This window comes from Schistocerca piceifrons, chromosome 5, assembly GCF_021461385.2.
Source record: "Schistocerca piceifrons isolate TAMUIC-IGC-003096 chromosome 5, iqSchPice1.1, whole genome shotgun sequence".
Classification (NCBI taxonomy): Eukaryota; Metazoa; Arthropoda; class Insecta; order Orthoptera; family Acrididae; genus Schistocerca; species Schistocerca piceifrons.
In genome coordinates, this window is record NC_060142.1 from 25391840 (window position 1) to 25419599 (window position 27760).

Below are 27760 nucleotides of genomic sequence, written 5' to 3' on the forward strand. Positions count from 1 at the left end.
CACCACCTGTTTGAAGAGAGATAGCTGCGAACAATGAAAGAAAGGCAGTGGAACTGGAAAATACCCATCCTCTGTATGGGCATAAACTGCATCCGCAACGACTGAAGTCAAGGAAGCGTTTCCTCAGGACATCAAAGGGAATTCGAACCACCGCTGAGAAAGCTAGGTTTCAACTATGGAGAGCTACGACCTACATTCCCCCTGGCTGGAAAAGAGTTGCTGAAGCTTCACCTCCAGGCCATGTCGGGGAATGGACAACTTGAGAGTCCCTGAATAGACTGAGACCCGTAGTTGGAAGATCAAAAGTTAACTTGGCAAGCTGTGGATACACTGATCCAAATGATATTCGGTGTGACTGTGAAGAAGAACAGGCATTTAGACACTTGTTTCGGTGTCAGTTGTGCCCAGTCTCCTGTACAGAAGATGCTCTTCAACAAGCAACAGAAAATGCACTGGAAGTGGCCACGTTTTGGTCAAAAGTAATTTAATCATAACTATGTAAAACGTATGTACATGTACCTATATGTTTCTGACACGAGAATAGTAACAACAGACGAAGTCGGCCTGTACGCTTTTGGGCTGTACTTGTTCCTTCACGTTTCCACTTCACTATCACATCGGAAGCAGTCGACCTAGAGATGTTTAGGAGTGTGTAAATCTCGCATACAGACGTATGACAACTGACACCCAATCACCTGACCCCGTTCGAAGTCCGCGAGTTCCACGGAGCGCCCCGTTCTGCTCTCTCACGGTCGGCCGGAGTGGCCAAGCGGTTCTAGGCGCTACAGTCTGGAGCCGAGCGACCGCTCCGGTCGCAGGTTCGAATCCTGCCTCGAGCATGGATGTGTGTGATGTCCTTAGGTTAGTTAGGTTTAATTACCTCTAAGTTCTAGGCGACTGATGACCTCAGAAGTTAAGTCGCATAGTGCTCAGAGCCATGTAAACCATTTTTTTGCTGTCTCACGACGTACAATGACTACTGAGGTCGCTGATATGGAGTACCTGACAGTAGGTAGTAGCGCAACGCACCTAATACGAAAAACATATGCTTTTGGTGGTGTCCACGTACCTTTGACCACATAGTGCACATGCAGTGTGATTCATCTAAAACTTTCGCCGCTAATATTGTGGAAATGAAAAGTGTTATTGATGTGTGGTTTCCATAGAATGGATTAGTAGTCAGGGCCTGGTACTGTTAGCCAATACACAGATTATAATAACACACAGAAAGAGTATTTTTGGTGCAGACATACACATTTTAAATGGAGCAATGCTTATGGGCATTAACAGACTAAAAATAAGGCAAAATACAATGTGCTGTTTGCTGCAGAAGTAATGCGAGTCGTTTACTAGGTATCGTAATATGCAAAGCTTCCACGCCCCTTCAATTTGCGTAGTTGCTACGTACGACCTCGTTACAGTGTGCTTGTGTGTTTCTTGAGTGCACTGCGTCTTGTTAGTCAGTGAGTGTTCGACAGTCGAAGCAGGGAGTGGACGATGGGAGTTACGAATGCAGAAAAGCCAACATGTTCATAGTGTTTGGAGAGTGTAACAAGAGGAAGTTCGTTCTTGTATTTTGTATGCGGCAAGGTATCTCCATAGAATTGAACCATCTCGGTAATTATTTATCAGCCTCTTCAATTAGTTTCGTGAAAGTGGTAGTATAACACCTAGACAGTATAACAGAAGGAAACAACTGACAACAGAAGAGGGAGGAGAATTGTTCTTGCTGCTGTTGCACTTGATCCGCATGTTAGCTCCCGCGCAATCGCACGAGGAAGTGGTAGCTGTCAGGCAACTGTCCTATGCATTCCCCAATCTTTATCACATCTCTCCCCATCAAGACATGCAAGGAAACAATTATGAGAATCCTGTTAACTTCTGTATATGGGAACTTTAAGAAAGGATACTCCAGATGTATCGTGTATCTTGTTTAGTGACGAAGCCACATTCACCAATCGTGACCAGGTAAATCGCCGAAATACGCGCTTTTGGTCTGTTGACATTCCCCATTGGCTTCGTCAGCTGGAACGTTAGCATCCATGGAGTGTAAACGTGTGGTGTGAGTTAGTGGACTATTAGCTCAGAGGTCCGTTTTTCATAGATAGAACACTGAAAGCACGCAGGCTTCGCAACCTCCTAACAGATCATCTTCTGCGGATGGCAGAAGATGTTTCGCTGCAGAATACGAGGAATCTGTGGCACAAACATGACGGCTGTCCAGCCCGTAGTGCTCGAAGGACTGCAGCACATCTTAATGACTTGTTTCCAAGCCGGCCGGGGTGGCCGAGAAGTTCTAGGTGCTACAGTCTGGAACCGCGCGACCGCTACGGCGGCACGTATGTGTGTGATGTCCTTAAGTTAGTTAGGTTTAAGTAGTTCTAAGTTCTAGGGGGCTGATGACATCAGAAGTTAAGTCCCATAGTGCTCAGAGCCATTTGAACCATTTTGAACATGTTTCCAAACTGTTCGATTGGATGCAGAGGCCACTCCTGGATTCGAAGCATACAGGCTTCTTTTCTGTGGGTAAAGCTGAAAGATGCTGTCTACAACGACATACCAACTACATCTGATGATACGTACTTACGTACTGCTGCAGCCTGCTCTGACATCTCCGCTGAAATGCTAATATATGTGCAGCATTCGTTTCATACCAGATTGGAAGTGTATATTTCCACTCCTAGTGGTTGCTTTGAACACAATCTGTTACGGTCAACTGTCTCGTTAATGATAAGAATCCACATAACTAGTGCATGCACTTGTGTTGCTGTTTAGTGTGTGCTGCCACAGGTGCTGTACAAGTGCAGGTGAGGGAAATTTTCAAAATATGATATCTCTAAAAAACTCACACTAGTATCCTGGAACATACACCACTGACAGTCTAATTTACCCTACTTCTTGTTTATTAATGTCAATAGGCATTGTTCCATTTAAAAACTGTATTTTACACACGAAATCGCACTTTCTAAATCTATTGATTGGCCAGTAATATGAGACACTGAATGCCGATGTAGTCTGTGAAAACAGCACATCAATCGTGCTTTGCATTTCCGCAGTATCTGCAGAGCAAGTGAGCCGTGCGTGGCTCGCGTTCCCGCCATCATGTATTTTCCACCCTGTTTTTAACGTATTTCCACCTCGCTACGTTACTTTAAATTACTACTGTCACTGAGTTGCTGCTCTGCCTGACCGCGAGCGGCGCTAGCAGCGCGTATCGATGTATCCCATCTCGTAGTATTCTTGCTCGACTGCTATTACTTCCCGCTCGTTGTCTGGTGGAAGTGAGTTGGTCACAGTTCGGATCAGCAGTTCGCGTCGGGAGTTCGGGCTGCAGCAGCTGGAACGCGTCTGGAGCGCAGTCCGGACCTGCCGGTCGGGGAGTTGCAATGCGGCACCAGTGCTGTCGGGTTGGAGCAGCAGTGAGGTCTGCGTCGACATGGCTCGGCCGACCATTGCCGCCACGCGTCACTTGAGCCAGGCCACGGTCTTGATGGGTCGTCGGTCGGTCGTCTTACCGGACGACGCTTTTTGGCTCGCCGATCGTTCGTGAGTCGGCTGTGTGTGTGTGCATCGACTCCCGATTTGTCTTCGTGCGTGCTTAGTTACTGTTGGGTATCGTTCAGGTCTTCGTGCAAGTGTTTGTCAGGTTGTGTGTGTAGTTCGCGTACGTCCACTGACGACTATTTTAGATGTTCTCGGTATTCTGAAGAGTCGGTCGGTTGTTGCGGACCAGGGAAGTTATCTCCATGCGGTGCAGTCGGCTGGGGCCGCTGGCAGGCCCTGCACAGTGTCGGAGCGTGTGTGGAGCAGTCCGATCGGTACGAGCTTCGTGGTACCGACCCAGGGCGTCAAAGTTCAGTAGTGGTTTCAACTATCCAAGCCACGTCCATTCATGTTGTGGTGGTTCGTTTCGGTGGTTTGCTGTTTGGGAGGTTTTCCTGTGAGCAACACCGAGTGTTTCTACTGCTGAAATTTAGCCGCCAGGCGGTGCATTTAACTATTTTGGTCGACTGCAATTTGAGTGCACCAGTGGAATTTCCTGTCTTGTGGCCGTTAGTGTTCTGGTTACCAGCCCTGGGCACTGACGTAAATTCAGGAGGTGTTCTTTTGAGTGAAGTTAACTACATTACTGTGTTTCAAGTGTACCAGCGGAATTTTCTGCGTAGTGGCCGTTAGTGTTCCGGTTACCTGCCCTGGCCGCTAACGTAATTTCAGGCAGCGTCCTTTCCTTACCTGTTGTCGCTGTCGGAATTTTGACACCTAATACATACTCCATTGTGGATTATCACGTTTGTAACCTTCCCGGTTTGAGTTCTCATGTACTGATTGATGGGAAGCCAAGTCGTTGTGTCGGTCGGTCCGTGGCTGTCCCGTTGGGTTCCGACGGATCAAGTATATTTGAGCTCACCACCTGTCTCGCCTAAGTGAATGAGGGCAGACCAACCTCCTTGGAGGCTTCTGAGTGCCACCGGTGTTTCATTATCCGTTCTTAGCTACTTTAAATTTAAGGCTTATGATTATTTTCGTTTTTTTTTAAATTTTGCAAAACTAATTTTTAAATTTATCTTTCAGGCTTAAACATTGTGGCCTTCTGCCTTTAAAAGATTATGGTAAATATTTTAAAATTTTGAAACTTAATTGTGGCCTTCAGCCATTGGTACTGCACATTCCATAAGTATGTTCTGTCTACTTAGCCTTAGGCCTTTCCACATAGCCGTGATACGTTTTTTGAATTTATTTGATTTGCCTCTTTAATTGCATTTTAATCTTGTTGATTTTTAAGATTTCTTGTTAAACATTCTGGCCTTCTGGCTTTAAAAGTCTATGGTAATATATTCTAAAATTTTAAAATTTAATTGTGGCCATCAGCCATTGGTATTGCACTTTGCAATATCTTTGCTTTTTTTAATTATTTTATTGCTATCTTAATTGGATTTTTATCTAGTTGAATTTTTAAGATTTCTTGTTTGGAGGCCTTCAGGCGTGAAAGAGTTGCATTCGATAAAGTTCCGGCTATGTGCCGCTTTGGTTGTAAGGGTTATTAAGTTACAATAAATGACAATTAGAAGGAGAAACTGACTTCAACCTTTGGCTCTTTCCACAATCATATTACCTGTTCTGCCCAGTGCGTTTAGCGGGCGTCTCAGCATGTTTTCGGTGATTCACTCTATGCGCAGCATTATCTGGGACCGTGTGTATATATTCCAAGATAATAAAATGCTGAGAAAACAAACACTCTTCACTATTTCGGAAACACTAGAATGTTTATCACTAGAATTTTTTTAACCTTTTGTTCAGCACGAAAAACGAAATGAAATGATAAAGTTAATCCTTCAATAAAATTCTTCAGGGTATCAGACCGCATCGTCATAATTTGGCACATTTTAAAATTATGACGATGCGGTCTGATACCCTGAAGAATTTTATTGAAGAACACAACGGCCGCGGAAGCCTACGCCTACAGATAAAGTTAATGTTTGTTGACTTGTAAGAGAAAACCTAGTGGAAGTGGGATACGATTTGTGAACTTGAATTTAAAGTTTATGCATGTAACTTTCCCAGACGTCCATGTTTGGTTAACTTTTGTGGCGGTGTTCGTAGCGACAAACAATTCGCTGTAGAAACGGCTTACGAAGTCACCGCCACACTTTTAATAGCGGGCCGACCGGTCCGCTGGAACAGTGAACAGAAAGATGAAAACCCAAACACTCTGATTAAATAAAAGTCGGTACTTATCTTTATTAACGAAGATACAGAAACACAATGGTGAACTCCGTGTCTACAGAAATCTGTCTAGTTCGAGTCGGAGCGGCTAGGTCAGCGTCGGCTGACGACAAACAACAACTCTGCTGCGATGAACACACAACTGACTAGCAGGTACACAATTCGGTGGCGAGTATACAACTGAGCGGCGAATACAGAACTGTCCTAGCGCTCGCGACTCCAGCGCTTAAGAACCCAGAAGCCAGCGGTGGCGCGCGCAGACTTGCGGCGATTTCCTGTCTCGCTGGCGCTGCTTATGCGGACGGCGTCCGGACTTTGAGGCTGCCAACCTTTTGGCAGCGGGCTCGGGTGGCATTACTGGCTAGGATATAACATTAACAAATGTTAGTTATTATGGTTGCGCATGTCCATAGCCTGTCTGGCATAAACAATCAAACCCTTAAGACCCACCACTCTTCTCAGTGTACAGTACAATACCGTTTACGTTCAGAATCGTAGTACCTATGCTCTTATGGCAATGATACATGGAAGTGTCTTTCACGGATTAATAAAATGCTATCATAAACTACGTATCAATGCTCATTCTTACTGAGTAGCAAAATGACCAAATGGAGGAATTCCAAGACAAAATTACCGAGAAGCTTACATTGAGCAAAGAAGAATTTGAATATTTTTCTATTTGTTGTAAATATCTATGTAGGAAAAGCGTTCTGCACAGGCTCCTCACTTTGAGGAGGATACGAATCCACTATCATCACCTCTTGATGATGCGTTATATTCAGAGTTACTGGAAGCTTTGTGGAATTTGCACACAAGTAGAAATTATTTCATATGAGACTATGTGTCTAACTTCTCCAGTCGATGCTTATTGACTGTTAAGACATCAGGTTTAGTTGACACTTATTTGAAGAGCGAGAGACCAGACGTAAGTGTTCCTCATTCTATTGCTCTTAGTTCACCTGCAACATTCATAGAACCAGAGGTATGCTGTATGGATGTAAGTCCGTATATTCTATATTGGCCACACCATCCCACGTATCTACCAGTAATGATGATGTGGGTGAGTAGTGTGTGTGTGTGCGTGTGTGTGTGTGTGTGTGTGTGTGTGTGTGTGTGTGTGTGTGTATCTGAATGATGGCTGGTGCTGTTGATGGCAGAGCATTACGGGCACGGCCTCACACCAGCTTGGGATTTTGACGATCTGACGCGCCAGTTGGACTGAATTTGGCACGATGTCCCTTGCGAGGACATCCAACAACTCTATCAGTCAGTGTCAAGACGAATCACCGCTTGCACATGAGCCAAAGGTCACTGACTTGCTCCATTTGTGAAGCTGTTTCTCTTCAATAAATCGTCCAATTTTTCTGAAATTTTCATTATTTATTTGTTTGTACGTGTGCATCACATCTACAGATTTCCGTCCATTTCGGATAATTCCACCGTGGTGCGTCGGCTTTTTTTTTCTCTTAAAGTGTATTTAGCTATTTTTCTGATTTGTATATAGCTAAATGCACGCAAAATTAAATTTGTACTGAATTCTGTAGAACTAATTTTCCTTTTCTTTGTCTTAAGATAAACTTTACGTATCTATGAAACGACAGCATAATAATATTGTCCATCAGTCTATGTGTTTGGGAATTTTTAGAAGTGAAGATGTAATTAATGACACACGAGCTATGACATGGATAGACAGTCTATTTAAAATGAGGGAAAAAAAGCAATAAGTGCGGTGCAGGAAGTATGTAGGAGGCTTTTCAGCTTTATTTTTTTGCCATGGCATAAGATAATATTCTTTTTATGTATTTTTCTACTAATGTGTTTGACTTTTTAGACTCTATGTCTTCTTGTATTTACATATCATCTCACATAACAATATGCATTGCTTTAACTTAAGGAATTTTCAGGTTGAATTTGCCTCTTACACTTATGTATTTGTTGAGTTTCTTTACAATGTATACTCTCTGTGGTGTGCGGACTGTAAGACCTTCGGTACAAACACCATCAGATTGTTTGACTTGTCGCTCTAACGATGTAGGCGAGTGCCAGCAATATGTCTCGTGGTCTTATCGTGGCGTTCTGCCATTAGGTCAGATAATAGAAATGCCACTTGCACGCTTAGAGTAGCAGATTGACGGTGACCAACTTTAAACAGAACCTGATTAATTTTCACACACATTTATTAAAATAATAAAAAGCATAAACAATACATAACTTGATTCTGGATGCTGTTTACAATTGACAATCTGAAGTTCCTTTGGTCTTGGTACGTTAATCTTTTTCTCACATATCTCTCATACTTGACAGTGTCTATACATTTCTCTTCATGGCTATGTACAGGAATATGATAATCTTATTAGGCACAGACTGAAACTTGACTATAGACTGGTACAGACAAACGCAGACTGGTACAGACTGGTGCAGACGAATGCAGACTGACTGATCGGAGGTCTGTACACTCGTTATAATACCTCACACGTTCAGGTATCACTGCGCGAGTGTAATCTGCGAGGAGAAAAGATCCTACGTTAGCAGCAATCTCATTGGCTGCATTACATATTAATACGCGGATCGGCAGAAGCAGAATTTGGTCCGTCTCTAAGGCAGCGCCATCTCGTAGTGCGGAGACGGACGAGCGCTGCGCCTGCACTGTTGTGCTTAGCGGGGCGCGCTCTGGTGGGAAAGTTGTGTACGCACTCACTACACGGAACTATGTACACAACACTCTATGTTTAAATTGTTACTATATTATGTGGCGCCATTAGTACAACTTCTGTGTTGAATGTAATACTGTAGTGATACGCTCATAAGACGTGAAAGATGTGTAAAAATTCATGAACGACATTAAGGAGGAAGCAAAGAGGAAAAGGTAAGACAGGAAGTCGTACAACATAAACATCAGCAAAGAAATGATGACGAAGAAGAATTAATCAGGTAGGGTAAATAACGGATGAAATGTGATTAGGTAGGACAAAGATGACAAATGGTTGCATAAGGCTATGGAACTAAATAATGTGAGCTTATAAGAATGTATGAAATATATTACAGAAATAAGGAAAGAGATAAAGTAAACAGCTGTACTTGTTGGAAGTTTGATGATATTATAGGTAAAATTATTAAGAGGTTCACAAATTAAAGGATGAAATATAACTAGATAGCGTATTTCTTAATGACTGTAGTAGGTATGACAATAGACTGACGTTCGACTGACTGCAAAAGTATTCTTTGATGTGATACTTGGTTACTCCCGAATCCATGATTTCCTAGTTACGTATTTGTGTTCTCCTTACCTGTGTGTGTGTGTGTGTGTGTGTGTGTGTGTGTGTGTGTGTGTGTGTGTGTGTGTGCGTGTGTGTCTCCACGCACATGCTTACGTAATTTTTAAAAACAAAATTTAGACCCTTTCCCCTCACTTTTGAATATGGCGCCAATTTATGCAATTCAGGTGAAGCTTTCATATTTATTTTTTTTTCCTTTTTTGCATTACTATTTTTAATAAATAATTAGATACTGCTTAACATGATGGGCAAAATATTGGTTGACTGCTTCGTTTTGATCGGCTCTGTAAAGTATTGTGCTGTGATTTACCGTTTCATGTTAATGCATGCTGAAAAAAAATTTGTTTCGTAACAATGACAACTTGCTTTCTTTTTTTATGCCTTGTTCCATCTTATATTTCCTAGCAACACCATCACGAATTATTTAAATTTATCGCCACCTTAATGTTTGACTGTGTCGTCACCCAGTACTGAAGCCAGGACCTCGAAATCTGAACGCAGGGCTGAATGGTGGACCAGAACGTACAGTGCATTCCCCCCATCCCACCTGTTTCAAAAGCTGCTCTCCACCCTGCAGACCCAGCATGGCCCTCGTGCTGTCGTGGTGGCTGGCGGAGCTGGTGGTGGCGCTGTCGGCGGCGACGCTGGCGCTCTACATGTGGTTCCAGAGGGGCTACCGCCACTGGAGGAAGAAGGGCGTGCGCTACCTGGAGCCGACCTTTCCCTTCGGGAACTTTGCCCAGGCCGTCCTTGGGCAAAAGAGCTACGGACACGTGGCGCAAGATATGTATAACGAAACTAAAGGTAATCTTACTGTAATACTTTCATTTTTAATACAAGACTGATATTTTCATACGATTCATAAGGCATTCTGTATGTACACAGCAGTAAGTTGCACCATTTACTAGACCGTGCTTTGTTAACCACATACGTTATAGATTATGCCAATTTGTGAGGAATCGGATGTGGTTTACTGAATGCAAGAACTGTAAATCCAACAGTATATTGATCTCGCTGAAATGTTTTCATGTTTTTATTCATTTTTTAGGAATACGCAGTTTCCAGAATTTATAAACAAATACTTAACTAATAAAACACTAAGAAAACTACTGCCAGGAACTCCTGTACAGACCAGAAGTAGTGTGCCACAAGGAAACATTTCATATTGGAATGCTTTTATCAATTTTTTTTTCTTTTCTGCTGGGAGCCTAAAGGAAATGAAACTTGCTTTATTGTGCACATCATACTGTACAGCGATTAAGGAGTGTTATGCAAGTGTACATCGTTTTTCCGTCTTCTACTCACTGAATAAATGTTGCGGTTTCTTCTGAATGAGTCAATATTGTCAACAACAAGTCTCATGATGGAGTCTACATACAGAGACGACAGAGTCTGGGTAACCAACGGTCTACACGAGTTTTCTGAACTGACGCTACAAATCAGTCCGACCGCCTGTTCCAGTGTAGGAATGTTCTTGATGAATGTTATCACAGAATGTAAGGCCACACGAGACAGCAGAGAGAAAGCAAGAAAACTAAATGAGTCCCCACGTTTCAGCGTTACAGACAGTGCAAATCAGTCTTAAATTAAAGATAGCACCATTCATCTTCTGCACTAGATCTTGAACAGATTACTTCCAAGAAAGACTTCCCTCTATACTCACTCCTAAGAATATAAAATGGTCGACATCAATGACTGTTTGACCACCTTCGGCCAATAAAAGACTTCTAAGTTAAAAACTTATGCGTTGCCTTTTGTTATAGTTAAGTGTTAATTTGTTCTGTGGAAACAGCGTGTTGCTTCTACTCACTACCATATTAACTGCGTCATTTGTAGTACATCGACTTTCATAATAACACTTGTGTCACCTGCAAAGAGAGCAATATATGTGTCATCCGTCACGTTTAGCAGCAGACCATTGTTGTGAATCAAGAAAAGCTACCGTCCTAGCACAGCCCCCGTAGCCAGTAACTGTTACCTTTATCTCTTTCAAAATGTATGAAATCTTATGGGACTTAACTGCTAAGGTCATCAGTCCCTAAGCTTACACACTACTTAACCAAAATTATCCTAAGGACAAACACACACACCCATGCCCGAGGGAGGACTCGAACCTCCGTCGGGACCAGCCACACAGTCCATGACTGCTCCGCCCCAGACCGCTCGGCTCGCTCGGCTAATCCCGCGCGGCTTCTCTCTTTCAACCTTTCTATAAAGTGGTTTCACAAACGAGTATTTCAATATGTCTGGAAACTGACCACGTCTAAAGATTCACTGCATAGGTAGTAAGTAGAGAATTATAACGCACTGCTCTTCATAATCCGACTTGAAATTATATCATACCCACTCAAGTCTTTACTCTTTGATCATTTAATAATTGATTCAGTTTCATCTTCCTTTGTTTCCTCTAGCTTCATGAGTTCCTCTAGCTTCTGAGAACAGCATCTTTCAAGAGTTAGATGTTTCTGCCTGTACCAATAAGATTTTGATTGAACTAGCTGGCTATTAACAAGAAGCGACTATCAATAATTTTCAGCGAGTTATTGTGGGGCAGTGAAGCTGTCATCAGCAGCAAGATTTCACAGTGAAGCATCAGGTGGATAGTTTACAGTTTGCGTCTCCAGCAATACACGTGTGATATATTTAGCATCCACATTCTGCCCTGACGCCTCATTCATAATTGTCAAGTAATTTTGATTTCGTTCTGAGATCTTTCTGGTCTCTTGATACAGGGCATAAGCATTGTTTTGGGCTATCTGATTTCACTCCTCAGCAATTTTCAATATTATTGACGGTAGAAAAATTTTGTTGCAGGCTTTTGACTGTCCATATTATAACACAGCTCCAGTTTTCTCCTAAATGATTTTCTGAGGGCATTAGTTATCCAGATCTGTTCTTTCCCTTTATGAGAACCAGACGTAGCAAAATTGTTTCACTAGTTGTCGAGGATGTATGAGACGGACCCTCACATTTCACCACGAACTCCAAAGAAGAAAGGTACTTACAGGTGTGAACACCAACGAACTATCAGTTTAATAAGTCATGGTTGCAAAATATTGACAGAAATTATTTACAGAAGATTGCAAAAATGAGTAGAAAGCAACCTCAGGGAAGATCAGTTAGGGTTCTGGAGAAATGTATGAACATGGGAGGTAATACTGATCTTACGACTTGTCCTAGAATAAGAAAGGAAAATTACATTTGTAGCATTTGTAGATTTAGAGAAAGCTTTTCACACTGATGATGGTACTACATTCCTCGAAATTTTGAAGGTATCGGTGATAAAACACTGGGAGCAGAAGATTATTTACAACTGGGACGGAAACCACACTGCAGTTATAACTGTCGAAGAAAATTAAAGGGTAGCAGTAGTTGAGAAAGTAATCAGACAGGGTTGTAGTCTGTCTCCCATGTTATTTAATCTGTACATTGAGCAGTATATGAGGGAAAACAAGGAGAAGTACGGAAATGGAACTAAAGTTCACGAAGAAGAAATAAGAACTTTGAGGTTTGTCGATGATATTGTAACTTCATTACAGGCAGTACAGAACTTGAAAGAGCAGCTCAAAAGAGTGGAAAATATCTTGAGAAGAGATTTAAGATGGAGAACAGAAAAGGTGAAGCAAGAGTAATTGAAAGTAGTCGAATTGTTCATGCTGAGGTTCAGAATGGTTCAAATGGCTCTGAGCACTATGGCACTCAACTGCTGAGGTCATCAGTCCCCTAGAACTTAGGAGTGCTTAAACCTAAATAACCTAAGGACAGCTCACACATCCATGCCCGAGGCAGGATTCGAAACTGCGACCGTAGCGGACGCGCGGTTCCAGACTGTAGCGCCTAGAACCGCTCGGCCAATCCGGTCGGCTGATGCTGAGGGTATTACATTTTTACATGTGGTAATAAAAGAGATAGATGAGTTCTATTTATTTTTAAGCAGCAAAGTAACAGATTATAAACGAAATGTAGGGGGTATGAAAAGCAGATTGGCAGTAACAGAAAAGATATTTCTCAAAAAAGTGGAATTTGAGGGCTAAGAAGTCTTTTCTGAAGGTATTTGTATGGAGTGTTGCCACACACAGAAGAGAAATGTGGATGATAAGTAACACAGGCTAGAAGAGAATGTAAGCTTTTGACATGTCGTGCTGTATTGAAATGCTGAAAATTAGATGGTTACATCGATTAACGGATGAAGAGGTACAGAACCGAAATGCGGAAAAAATAAATGGCACAACTTGACTACATCAAGCGATTGACTGACAGGACACATTCCGAGGCATAAAAGTATTGTCAGTTTGGTAATGGAGGAAGGTGTGGGGAGTAGGAATTGGAGAGGGAGGCCAAAGCTTGAGCACAGTAAGGAGGTTCACACGTTTGTAGGTTGCAGCAGCTGGACAGAGATGAAAAGACCTGCAAAGAACAGATTAGTACGGAGAGCTGAAGCCAATCGGTCTTCAGACTGAAGACCGTAACGCCAACACCAGTCGATGGTAGAGTGGCTAAGATGTCTGTGCCATATGTCGTCTCATGTCTCAAAAGGGAATGTCCGATACGACATTTCGAAACCTGCCGTGAAGTTTATTATACCGAAGGAACACACTCAAAAAAAAACACAAAGTCAACATTTTAGTTGCTAACACAAATCGCAAGTATTTTTAAAAAAATGTTGAAAATTTCCAAATCCGTACCTTGCTAGGCAGCACTGTAGCTACAGCAGACATCACATTTGCAACACACCAGGCACATATTTTTGATTCACATAACATTGGCAAAAACATAACAGGGCACAACGAGATCATAATTTGTAAAGTGTTAACAATGGAGGTAAAACTGAATTAGTTTTTTTTTTATTTTCTTCGTATATGCTTGCTAATAGCATCTCTGTGCAGGTTCCAGATTTTCACAGTGATGTGTTATCTGGTTATTGGTTTAAACATCGCAAAGATAAAATAAGAAGAACGTGATATGCAATCGAAATCACCTACTTCCCTTGGAGACATACATATGCGCTATTTATTAATTAATTTATTAGACATTAGTTCGAATGACGTCGACATTTCGTTAGAAATTGTGGAAGCATTAGAAGAAAGAGGAATTAATTGTGACGATTCTGTGTATTGTGGTTAGAGCGATGATAGTTATGCTAATTAAAGTTCCAGCATAAACACAGTACCTTGCTAGCCCAAAGAAAACATGGAGATCAACGGCTTTTTGGTTAAACAAAGGAGGGAGAAAATATTTTGAAGTTAAGCTGTCTGCAAACCTAGCTTCGCTTCGTGAAACATGAACATGAATTGTATACATGGAAGAAAGATTTGCACGCAATACGAAACACGTGGCAAATTGAATCTCATAAAAGAGTAAAAGAAAAACTATTCGAAAAATTTAGAGCTGCTTATAAGAGTCAATGCACTGTTATCAGGAGACTTACAATGTACTGTTATCAAGAGATCTACGAGACTAGGTCCTGTGAATTGCAATTGAGATGAAAATTGTTGATTTCAGGCTTCTTCTACCGGGCTAAACAGATTCAAAAGCCAATCAGTCAGGTTTCCTTCCTGCAAGAACTACATGGAAACTGCACTTTATCATTTCGAGCGAAAACAAGACAGTTGATGAATGCTGTGACACATTCATATACAACAATGCCATTGACAAGTATCAATCGATTACTGTTTCTGCAGATTTACATGTCTTCCGAACCTCAAGGCAAATTAAGACCAAATATTTTTAAAAAAAAGTACAGTTTAGTTGCAAAACTCTTTTAATCGATGTATCAAAATCTGGAAAAGTGGGAGAGAGTTCTTTTCAATACTATATCCAAAATGTCTTCTTACCTTTGCAGAAAATAATTCATTGCTTCCGTTGGACTCTTGGTTTCACCATAACGACATCTATGTCTTTAGAATGTGGACGAAAAGACTATTAATATAATTCGAATTCCACCTGGAACTAATAGTGTGATTCAGGAGCCCAATGAAGGAATTTTACGATAGTGTAAAGCATTTTTCAGAAAGTTGTCGGACTCTATATATACCGATGCCTCTTTGTCATGTCTGCTTTATCAGCGCACAGTGTTGTTAAATTTCAGTGAACCGCCCACTGTCAGTTTGGATCATCACGTATTATGAATTAAATCAAGGAGGCCTGGTAAGCAGCACAATATGCAAGACAACGGTCACGACAGTTTCTTACTCCATCCTAATTATCTAAACAAAGCTAGTAATTATTGTGAAGTGCATGAATCCATTAATCTTTCTTTTATCAGGTGTGCCTTGTGCTAGAAAAATGTTTATTTTCATCATCCAATACATACTTCACATTTTTGTGACGAATACGTAGAATATACAAGGAACTGTTTTATTGTTAGTAAAATATACGTTACTGAAATATTATCATAAGGAATTATGGTATAATATTTAATGTCAGTATATTTAAGTCCTGATGGAAGTCGTCTGCATTGTTCCGACATACAATGCCCTGATATTTCGTCTGCTAGTTACTTGTGTAACAATTACTTCTGTTACAGTTTATACGTCGATATGAACTGCAAATTAATCAAAAAATTAATGGTTTGCGACATTTTCGGTATGATTTCATTGCTTAAAATTCACGTGTGTGTGTGTGTGCGCGCGCGTGTGTGTGTGTGTGTGTGTGTGTGTGTGTTTTTTTCACTTTGGACAAGGCGCTACGTTGTCTTGTTACGGCTGCATCTAATTATTTTCCGGATCGTGCTGGGCAGGAAGGGCTCTACAAGCCGCTGTTATAAGCGGTCCTATGTGCGGCAAAGCTGTGTAGATGCTTATAGTGACCCTTAGCAGCTTAAATTTTGATAGTGCGTTTCTCTCGGTGTATTCATCTTCTGCGAACATGTTCAGGGTCGGTTACCCGACGATTCCCTTGTCAGTCAGCCGACGGTCTTTAATCCACATGAGTCAGTGAGGCAGACCGCCAAATTCAGCCGTACCGACATGGTCCGAAAGGAGTAAGTGACACAGTTGATCTCCTCGTTGGACCTGCCTTCGTGCAGAGCAGACGTTTTAGAGGAAAGTGGTTTCGGTGTTTGAGGGAAGCTGTTTCTGCTCAAGCTGGAGAGAGTTCTTGATTCACTTTATGGGAAGCCATGGACAATACTTTTAATTCATTCTTCATTACTAGATGGGCATTCTGTCGGTAAAAGGATGAAAGGCCTTTCAGACTATGATGCACAAATTTTAACATTAAAAGGCTTTTGTACTCAAACAAATGTCACATATAATTACAAACTATGCAGGAAAGTTAATCCAACAGCAATAGAGAGTTTTTGAAACCTCTTCAAGGAACAAGAATTGCACGATGTTCATAATACCGATAACACAGATGACAAATATAATGCTTTCCTTAAAACATTTCTCACGCTCTTTGAGAGTTGCTTGCCATTAGAACGTTCTAAACGGGGTTCTAGCAGTAACAGGCAGGCCGGGTGGCTGACTAGTGGGATAAGGATATCATGTAGAACAAAGCGGGAATTATATCAAAACGTTAGAAGTGGTCACAATCAAACTACAGTAGCCGAATACAAACAGTACTGTATGGTGCTTAAAATGTTATTAGGAAGGTAAAGAGTACATGATAAAATTAAAACCATATGGTCAGTCGCGAAGGAACTGTGTGGTCAATAGCACAAGGTCGACGATATAAAGTCAGTTCGTAGTAAACATATTTCTGTCACGATAAATCAGATACACGTACAGTATTTAACAATCATTTTCTGTGTTGCTAGTGAATTAAATAAGGCTTTCCTCTTTCTTGTTGAAACTGTTCGCATGGTCTTATAGTAAACACACCCTGGCTTCCCGTACTGCAGCAAACGACCGTCGCAGGTAGCAAGAGGAGAACCGCACCGGAAATCCGAGGAGAAGCCCTTGGACGTCGGCGCACCAGGTACACACAGTCTGCGGCCGCGAGCTCGGCTCCAGTTCACCATCGACAATGGAGGGTGAAGCTTTGACGATGCCAGTCACTCGTGCTGGCGAAACGTCAGTAAAATCATTAGATGAAGGTCGGCCGAGGAACCCGATACAGAAGCCAATAGGCAGTTTGTCAACAAGTGGTCACGAAAGCCTTAAAAATTTTGAATCCACATGTACCTATAAATGGGGACATCGAATAGTAATTTCTCCATCCGTGGGCAGAAATGGCTTACTATACTTCTATCATAAAGGGCATCTACTTTGTAGCTTTCATTACCGGTATGGGTACCCTCGGGTCATTAAAGTTGTTTGTGAACTTATGCATCGGTTGCGTTAGTGATCTATATTGACAGGTGGAACTAGCACATCCATACTATTTATGTTCAGACTTCACACGGCTGTATTCGGTTTCTGAGATTATCGTTGGCATAAGTATTGAAGCAGAGAATTTTCGTTAGTGGCCCCATACAGTCACTCAGATTGACACGAGATGGCCTCACGGTACCTGACCCAGTTGCCCTGTCAAGATTCGCTTTGAACCAGCTAACTGTATTAGCTTTGCAATCCATGCACCTATTATCTTCCGCCGGCCGAAGTGGCCGTGCGGTTCTAGGCGCTGCAGTCTGGAACCGAGCGACCTCTACGGTCGCAGGTTCGAATCCTGCCTCGGGAATGGATGTGTGTGATGTCCTTAGCTTAGTTAGGTTTAACTAGTTCTAAGTTCTAGGGGACTAATGACCTCAGAAGTTGAGTCCCATAGTGCTCAGAGCCATTTGAACCATTTATTATCTTCCAGAAGATTTTCTAGCAATGGAGTAAACATGCCGTGACGCAGATCCTGAGAATTAGCACGGAATAGCAGTTTGATAATTTTCGGGTCCACCACAGTCCATCGTTTAATAATTATGAAATGGTATTTACAACAGATGCAAGCTCGTGAGCACCACACATATCGAACCTATAACATGATTCACTACACGTTTTGTGTTTGTTTATGCTGCGGTTATGTGTAATATTGAAACTAGTTGTAAACGCTTTACAGAAAACAACGCCGTTGCATTTGCGATGTTTCTGCCGCGTCACGACCTATGTCAGACTTCGTTAACCAGTGTTACATCTTTGAAAACTCATATAAAATTCAGGGTGAAACTTTGCAAAATTAATCTGAACTTGCGCTAATATTTTTCAAGACGTGGTAGTATTTCAAAACTCAGCAAGGCAAATGCATGGTAGGATGTGGTATACAAATTCCGTGATGCGAACATGGACTGGTACGAAGTTCATAGTAAATTCAGCTCCATATTGATCTCAGGAGTGTGGCAACGCGGCTTGTCGATAAATGTAATATTACTATACCAACAGTCGTTATTTTGATATCGTTTTACTACGCAACCAGTTACACGTTCCAATCGCGTCATCTTCAGATCTGTGGCATTAATGACACCAACTACCACTCGTGCACGTATAGGACAAGGCAGCAATACTCGTATCTGGTTCATCAATGTCCGAACTTCATAAGCAGTTGTAGGCGGTACCTTTGTCACTCATTTGCAGTCCATTCGTGTTTCTTGTAGCACACATTTTCATGAAGTTCAGAAACCTACGGAACCAGATAGAAATAATGGCGCCTTGTCTTCTACATATGCGAATGGTACTTGGTGTCATTCATGCCAAATGTCTGAAGATGACGTGACTGGAACGTCAAAAATAGTTGCGTAACGAAAGTAACGGCTGTCGGTACAGTCTTATTACCTTTGTAGCGCATAGTATCCACAAGGATTGGCTAGTAGGCCCTGCGCTTTTCGTTAACGCCCTTAGCAGCTGTCGTGCTTCAGTCATCTGCGATTTATCACCGGTATCGATACACTCACGTACTGCATGCCTCCGCCTCGAAATATATGTGTAAGGTCTGAAACAAGCTGGTCTGCACCACCTGAGAGACAGTGTTGTGAGGGTGACCAGAGCTGTTGTGTTATCTGCTAGGTCCAGTTTTACATCTCGGAATGACATTCACTCCACGTAAGTGGACTGGATGTGCACCTATGGAAAATATTGTCAAAATAAATTAGGGTATAGTCTGTAGTGCACTTTGGACTAAAACTTCATTCACAATAGCTGGTGGCGAATGCATGAAAATTTGAATGTGGTAAAAGATTGCCTACGGACATTACAGCCACCAGCTGCACTGAGCTACAGTGTGGGGACGCTAATACCGCCGCCCCAAAGTGTCAGCTTCTTCTAAATGTGCTTTCCGCCCTCCACACTATTCACTTCTAAGGGATGAAGAACGATCCCTCAGCTGTTAGCTGTGTGGCTGTCAGTGTAGTGGACGAACAATGCTTTACATTGGTCATTTACATATTCAGGAGTCGGTGTACCCATCAGAGAGCAAAATGGAGCTTGCAGCTGTTCTCGCACTGTCCTAAATGCGACTCCTGTCGCCACTGTTAGCACCGCTATCACTGTGCGCCGTTAGCTGTACTCTGGAAGAAGGGAGCAAGCAAGTCAGGTTCCTACTGTCCCCAATGAAAAACACTGACGAACAGGAGAAGAAATGGTGCAGGTTACCATTTGTAGGGAAAACGTTAAACAGGATAAGCAACATTTTAAAGGCAAAGTGTTTCTCTGTGCTTTTCTATGAGCAAAGTAGGAGCAGTAAAAAAGTCCTCGACGATACAGCGGTGTCCTACTCGCCTGTCCCGCAGAGAATCTGCTATCCTTTGCTGAATCCATTTATGCCACACCTGAAGGACTCTTTCTCACATCCTGAGGCAAATGCTACTTCTCATTGTCATTGTGACGCACCACTATCGATGCAGTGTATACTGTTAGGCTCCGTAATTTTAAAGCTCTAAGTTACACAAAGTTGCAGCACGCGCTGTGTGCAGCCGTGTTAGTGTTGCAAGGTGGCCACTTCTGAGGACAAAGAGGCGCGTGTGGGATGCTATGCGAGTGATCTGTAGCACTGCGGCGAGCACGGACTCAACAATACCATTCTTTGTTTTTCGTCACATTCACACAGGAGGTCGACAGAGTATGTGGGACCTATTGTTAGATGATGATGTCCACGTGGCGTATGTGGTTTTTATGTTTTATTCGCGAATGGTTAATTGAGGTTCACTTGTAGTTTTTCACCGTGATCTCGTCACCAGGATTTAGCATTATCTGATAAGAATATCTTGCCAGTCGTCGACAGCGAGGGGCAGACTGGCAGGGCTGCAGGGCGGCTGTGGTAGCCGAGCCGAGCCCACTACACAAGAGGCCCAGAGGAGGTCGCCACCCCCCAGCTCAGGGTAGTCAATTACTTTTCTGCGGCTGTTTTACCTTAGCTGTGTCTGGTTTTGTGTCTGTAATGATAACATACCAGATCAAATTGGCTATTAGTCCTTTTCTCGAATTCGTTCAGCCTTTGATCATTCAGGAAGAAGGTGCCTGAACCGTAAATTTATTACTTTCAAAATCTTTTCTTAAATAATTTACTTTATTTACTAGCGATTCATCGAGAACATTAACACACTATGTGAGCGTGGAAGTAGTTGCCAAGGAGTAACTGATGGAAACAAATTAAATTTCAACCAATGGAAATTTTACATTCATAAAAGCCTTTTCAAAAACATATTTAAAATTATAAGCAGAAAAGAAACCTCGAAATATCGTTACAATTATTCAGAGGCAGAATAATTTTTTTTATTTTATTTTTTATTTTTATTTTTTTTTCAGTAGGAGCCTTCGGGTTGAGAAGCTTCCGCCCCCTTTCACCACGGCCGTAGTCACGACCGCTCACAACGACCTCTGAAAGGCTACACTGGTGCAAATCTGCAACACACCAGATTACTTTAAACTAAAAATTTTAACAACTCACACAAACACATTAACTATGCACCCGTAAGAGGGATGGAAATGATACAAACACTCACACTAAGAAATTATTTTCCACCAAAAGTGCAATTTGTTTTTAAAAGGGGTCTTACGGTGGATGGGTGGCAACTTTATAAAAATGACTATTTAAGTAAAACCCATGAAATTCAGACTTACATAAAGAGTACAACATGCTCTACATTACACATATACCCTCTCGCAAGATGATAGGCAAGATAAAAACATATTTCAGGAATTCGGCCTTTACCTTAAATCTATAAATTCGTTAACACCGAATCCGACAAACATAACAGAGGTAGCTACTGACGTATGGCAGACCAACAGACAGACAGACCGACACTAACTGCCTAACAACTGCGGACGAAGGACAAACGAGCAAGCTGGTGATGAGAGACTGACCAACAACACAAGTAGAATTTAACATGTAACTGAAACAACATATCACTAATCACTGAGCTTCTAATAATTGCGATTTCTGGCGAAGACCTGGCGCAGCACCTCCAAAACGCTCTCCCGAACCGTCTGTTGCCAGCCGCTTCAACGGACGCAGGAAGGCGCGCCGATCTCCCGCCTCACGGCGTCGCAGCTCGCCCCGGCCAGACCGATGTCGTGGGTTGACTCCTGTTGCTCTCGTGTCGGCCACGAAGCCACTACCCCTCGCTATACGGCGCGGTCCACTGGACTCACGTGGCGACCTCACATGCGCCGACGCTCCAGGCGGACAAGTCATCTTGTGTCCCAGTGTGCGACCGACCAACCGATCGATCCAACCGCCAATGACCATTGCCCGAGCAACTCGAGCAGACTGGCAGCCTAAAGCGCAGACTCAGATGCAGGAACTCAGCCCCGACCGGGCGACCACTAGCTGAGTTCTGTTACTGGCGGAGTGGCAAGACTCTCATTTTCTGGCTTTAAAGGTTGATCCAAACGACAGACATACTAGCACTCCGACGACAGACAGACACTAACTGCCGCACAAATGCAAACGAGAGACAGACCAGCAACTGGTGACGCGAGACTGACCCAGCCTCTCTCCGACTGACCGACCTACTAGACTCGCAGAGACTGACAGACTCCCGCTGGCGAGCTCATAGCGCCCCTTAAAATGCACGTGAACAGGCAACCTTTTCCCTTTCCCACCAGAGGGAGACACCAAAGCTGCGATTGCCACAGCGGCGCCACCGCCAGAAACGGAGGGCGACTGCTTCACACTACGCGCTGCGGCACGCTCTTCAAAACAGCAATTTTTACCACGGCTCACTTAGGTGACATGTCAAGCACACTCACTACTTAACTAATGACTAAGTGTGTAATGAACTTTGTCTTGTAGGCCGAGCTCGAGCAGAGCAAATGTGCGTGCCTTATGTTCTATTTGTACTTGAAAAATAGTTAAACAATGAGCTGTGTAGATGGATGTGGAATTAGTCAAACCACTATTCCAAGCTGTATCTCAGGACGTCGCGTTGCCTGAGAGATACTAAGAAAATAGTTGACCCATTACAAAATTTAAAACGAAATTTTCTTCCGAAGCAAACAACACAGAGACTTGGAGCAGATCCCACGATGTAACCTAGCATTAATGTGAATGGACAAAGCCACATGGTTGTACGTATAAATAAAGGGAATTTTCTAATGCAATGCGTTTGTATAATCAAGATATCGTAAATTAATATTATTATGTTCAAAACATTGTACAGAGTAGGTAGCCGCAGATGGACAAATGTAATTCGTCAGTACAAGTGTCACACGTGGATGGAAAATTACATGATCATTTGGACAGGACCCAAAATGAAAGCTATAAAAAGTTTCCCTTACTTTTAAGAGAGGGGGGGGGGGGGGGAGAGGAGGGAACGAAAGAGAGAGAGAGAGAGAGAGATGTTGCAATAGACTGTGTAATTATAACCGGATACAGCCACGATATGTGCTCGTGGATTTGAACAGCTCATAAAAGAGAATGCAAAGTGCAAACTGAGCAAACATGCCACATGAAGAAGTATACTTCGTAACCGTGACTTAAAAATGTCGGTGGCCGTGCGGTTCTGGCGCTGCAGTCCGGAACCGCGGGACTGCTACGGTTGCACGTTCGAATCCTGCCTCGGGCATGGGTGTCTGTGATGTCCTTAGGTTAGTTAAGTTTAAGTAGTTCTAAGTTCTAGGGGACTTATGACCTAAGATGTTGAGTCCCATAGCCATTTGAACCATTTGAACTTAAAAACGTACCTGAAATGCAAGAAACGGAACTGTATCGCAGATCAAAAGCTGTGATAAAGTGTAGAGTAGGCAACAACTCACGCAGTTGTATGAAGCAGCATGCTGGGACACCAGAACAGCCACTGTCGATCACAAAACGCAAGAGAAAGCGCCGGAATCGACTACGTCACACTAATGCCTGTTTCAGAGCAAGTTGGTCCCACTGAATTTCGGTGGACTACTCTATTTGGTTCCCACAGGTCAAAATCTCCATAGTGACCGAGACACGTTGCGGTAGGTGACACGAACACAAGTGATGCTGACTGGTCAAATGCGGCAGGTACATGACGCTTTGAGAAATAAAGAACTCATGTCTGGCGTGTTTCCGTACAATACGCAACAGAGCGGCCTGCTCTTCACCAACGTGTTTCGTTTAACCCAATGAGACCTTTCATCATCTACACTGAGGCGATATCTGCTAATATCGTGTCGGACCTCTTCCCCAGCGTCCTGCTGTCGGGCGACTTGGGTGGCCATACCGTTAGCTCGATTTGTCCAGAATGTTCTTCAAACTAGTCACTGACAATTGTGGCCCGGTGACATGACACCCTTGTTTCGGAACGTGAAGGCCATGAATGGCTGCAGATTGTGTCCAAGTAGTCGAACATAACCATTTCCAGTCAGTGATCGATTCAGCTGAACCAGACGACCCAGCAGATTCCACGTAAACACAGCTCAAACCACGATGGAGCCGCTACCAGTGTGGACGGTGCCTTCTTGACAACCTAGGTCGACGGATTCTTGATGCCTGTACCACACTTGAACCCTACCGTCAGCTCTTATCAACTGCAGTCGCGACTCATCTGACCAGGCCACAGTTTTTCAGTCGTCTATGGTCCGACCAATATGGCCTTGCAAATGTCCAGGAGGGCGATGCAAGCCATGTCGTGCTGTCAGCAAAGGCACTCGCGTCGCTCATCTGCTCCCATAGCCCATTACCGTGTAATGTCGTACATCTCACATCGATTTCTGCGGTTATTTCACGCAGTGTTGCTTGTCTGCTAGCACTGACGACGCTAAGCAAACGGCGCTGCTCTCCATCGTTAACTAAAGGCCGTCAGCCGCCGCTTTGTTTGTGGTGAGAGGTAATGCCTGAAATCTGGTACTGTCGGCACACTCTCGACACTGTGTACCTCGGAATATTGAATTCCCTAACGATTTCCGAAATGGGATGTCCCATGTGTCTACCACCAACCACCATTCCGCGTTTAGAGTCTGTTAATTCCGGAGCCGGCCGAAGTGGCCGTGCGGTTAAAGGCGCTGCAGTCTGGAACCGCAAGACCGCTACGGTCGCAAGTTCGAATCCTGACTCGGGCATGGATGTTTGTGATGTCCTTAGGTTAGTTAGGTTTAACTAGTTCTAAGTTCTAGGGGACTAATGACCTCAGCAGTTGAGTCCCATACTGCTCAGAGCCATTTTTGTTAATTCCGGTCGTGCGGCTATAATCATGCTAAAAACCTTTTTATATGAATCAGCTGAGTACGGATGATGATTCGGCCAGTGCACTGTCCTTTTATATCTTGTGTACGCGATACTACCGCTATTTGCATATGTGTACATCCCACGACTTGTCAGCTCGGTGTATATGCAGAACTGTGTCAGAGGTTTGCTCTGAACTGGTATCCTGCTGTCAAGATTAGTTCCTTTCAGGCATCTGCTGATCGATACGATGTACATTACCCAACTTTTCAACAGTTTTTTACTATTTATATGTAAAATCCTGTGAAGTGCAACTTTCATCGCAGGTTACACAATAGCAGAACTTTCACCAATCCAGCCATCAACCATTCAGCGCCACAGTATTGCTACTGAGACGGGTGGCTGGGACTTGGGCCCCACTAGTGATGGAGTGTATAACTGCCGCCTCTCTGTTTCGGAATTAGATTCAAGTTGTCCCGATTCGTAGCACATCACCTGGTCTCGATACGGTCGGTTACAACATGTTGCGAACCTCACAGGGACGAGCACAGAAAATCTTTTTTTTTTTTTTTTTCTTTTCAGGCTCATCTGGGCGTCTGGATAATTTTCTGACTCGTGGAAAGCGGCCATTTTAATCCCTTCCTCAAACCAGGGAGACATCACAATTGTCCGAGTAGAGGTCATTGTGTTGCCCTTGAGCGGATGGTCGAGCCCCACTTACCCAGCATTTTAGAATCCATCAGTTCCTTATTCACTTCTTGTGTGGTCCATCAGTAGATGGACCATCGATAAGTTGACCTTCCTGCAGACGGAAATGAAATAGGATTTTCTGAGCACGTAGAAAAATGTTAAGATGCTTGTTGGAGGCATAATATGCTCATATTCGTCTATGAGGATTTTTAGCAGTATTCTCAGTGTCGTTCCCTTCCACACATTATTTTAAATACAGCGTTGGGAATATGTTCTCTGATGGTTTTTGTAGTAACCAAAACCAACTGCGGGAACGCCTTGGGCTGCGGAATAGGAGCCGTGAGGCGGGGAAGCCGCCGGCGGTGGAGCACGCACCACCGGGTAAACACAAGGACGAGTCGGACGACAGACTAACGACAACCGACTATGACCGACACAACAAGGAAGAGATAAACAACGGAGACTCGTAGAAACCACAACACCAAACACCATCAGTAAATCCACTCGGAACCAGAGCCAGGCAAATGTCAACAACGAGCAACGACCAGAGCGCAGTACCGCCGAGATAGAAACGAAATCCAGAGCGAGTACCAGACTGACTGGACTAGGGCAGAGCGGGTCCCTATATACGAAACCGAAGGGAGCGGCTGTTGGCCGCTGTGGTGCAGCGGTGGCGCCCTCGCTGCGCGGAATAGCCGCCGCGGAGGCGGATCCCTCTATGGGCTGGCCACGTCCATTTGTTCTGGCGCGTGTTCGACTTCCACGGCGGAAGGTACTAGAGTTTTGAAACAGAAAGCTGTGTCCTTATGGTAGTGTCTAACTTATGAAAATATTTGCAACTACTGTCCACTCTGTTATGACGGCCGCGACCAACAAAGTAACTCAGCGCCCCATATTAGTGGACTGCTTGTCTTGTTTTAGCTCGTCTTCAAGCATTGCTGCAAATTTCTGATGTCCTTTTCTAACCGTTAGAGCTTTGCTTTTGATTTTTCTTTACTGAGAAAGAGCAATAGCTTTTTTAAAGACGCGTGTCGTTTCTGGGCCTACTTTACTTACTCGGCTGCCACACCTGAGACACATGACGGCAAAGTGACTCAAAAAGGTAAATATTTTAGAATGTGTTTGTCAAGCAGCTTGGGGAGCAGGCAGGGCAATTCTGCTAAGGTTTTATCGAAAATTTCTAAGACCCCGTTTCGACCGTGAATATGTGGTTCAGCTAGAGAAACGTGTTTAAAGGACATTACGTGCTGCAGTCGGTCTGGCCGCAGGGACACCATGGTGGAGGGAGCTGGCGGGGCGGGGCGGGGCGGGGCGGGTCGAGGCGGATCCTCTCAGCCGCGTACTACCCTGTTCAGAGTGCACCTTTCGAACGACGAAGAATTAGCAAAGGAATTTAGTTTAGAAACGGAATTGACAGACATTTTACGCCAAGGTTGGAGCAAAAGCCCACCTCGGCTGCTTAAGACGACCAGGGTAATTTCAGGGTCGAGTATCTGAAAGAAGAATGAATAATGGTTCAAATGGCTCTTAACTGCTGAGGTCATCAGTCCCCTAGAAGTTAGAACTACTTAAACCTGACTAACCTAAGGACATCACACACATCCATGCCCGAGGCAGGATTCGAACCTGCGACAGTAGCCGTCACGCGGCCCCGGATTGTAGCGCGTAGAACCGCTCGGCCACTCCGGCCGGCAAGGATGAATGCACTCAAAGCGTAATTTTTATGTCAATCTTTATAACACACCTTCTGACCAAAGGCATCCTCCTACCTATTTGTGGGTGTTAATACGGGGCGTGCCCATGCTTCGCCTTCATGGCGCCTTGTGCTGTCCTGGGTATACTTTGAATGGAGTGCCGAATGTCTGCAGGACGTTCTGCCACATCAGTCGAAACCAGTGAAGGCAGCGGCGTTGAAAGGCGCAGTCCGGAGCCAAGTCGACGCTGTAACTTCCGCCGGAGTATAAAGCCGTGAGTTATTCGTGTAGTGTTAGAACTGCACCAGGGGGGCTTCGTCCCATCCGAGTAACCGACAATTTGTTTGTATTATCACGATACAGCACCATGTCATAAAACACCGTAAGTGACACAATGGTTTGTGCACAATAAGATTGCTAAAATGAATTGGCCTTCCCAGGTTCCCGATGTCAACCCAGTGGAACAATTTCGTGGAATCTACGCAATCTGTAAAATTTTAAGAGGACGTTGCTTAGTTTTTTGTCCAGTGGTCAGCCAGTGCCGTAATGATTAGTATACTTATTATTCATCGTATGGATATACATATATATTTTGCGCCAGTATTTACACAATGAAATACAAAAGTAATATTCAAGAGCTCTGGTTTCAGTTGACCTTATAGAGTGATGTTAAGGAAGTCTATCCAGTTCAGTGTTGCGGGAGAAGCGTTGAAAAAATGCTTCCCGTCTCCAAAACTTCTCTTGGGACATTCATCTAGAACATGATGAACTGCGTGCCGTGAAGTTTCACAGTCATATAATGTGAAGTCTGAGAGTCCCCATTTGCACATGAAAGAGTCAGTTGTTTCGTGTCCACATCAGATCCTGTTCAGCTGTCAC

General features: G+C 43.5%; 1 protein-coding gene across 1 annotated transcript in view; it reads left to right on the forward strand.

Moving 5' to 3' along the window:
* LOC124799227 (cytochrome P450 6k1-like) overlaps window positions 1–27760 on the forward strand; it is a 148210-nt gene that overhangs the window by 51151 nt on the left and 69299 nt on the right. The window contains exon 2 of the mRNA XM_047262766.1: window positions 9577–9803. Within this exon, the coding sequence (XP_047118722.1) occupies window positions 9584–9803 (220 nt within the window). The 5' untranslated portion in view covers window positions 9577–9583. The remainder of the gene's footprint in view (window positions 1–9576; window positions 9804–27760) is intronic.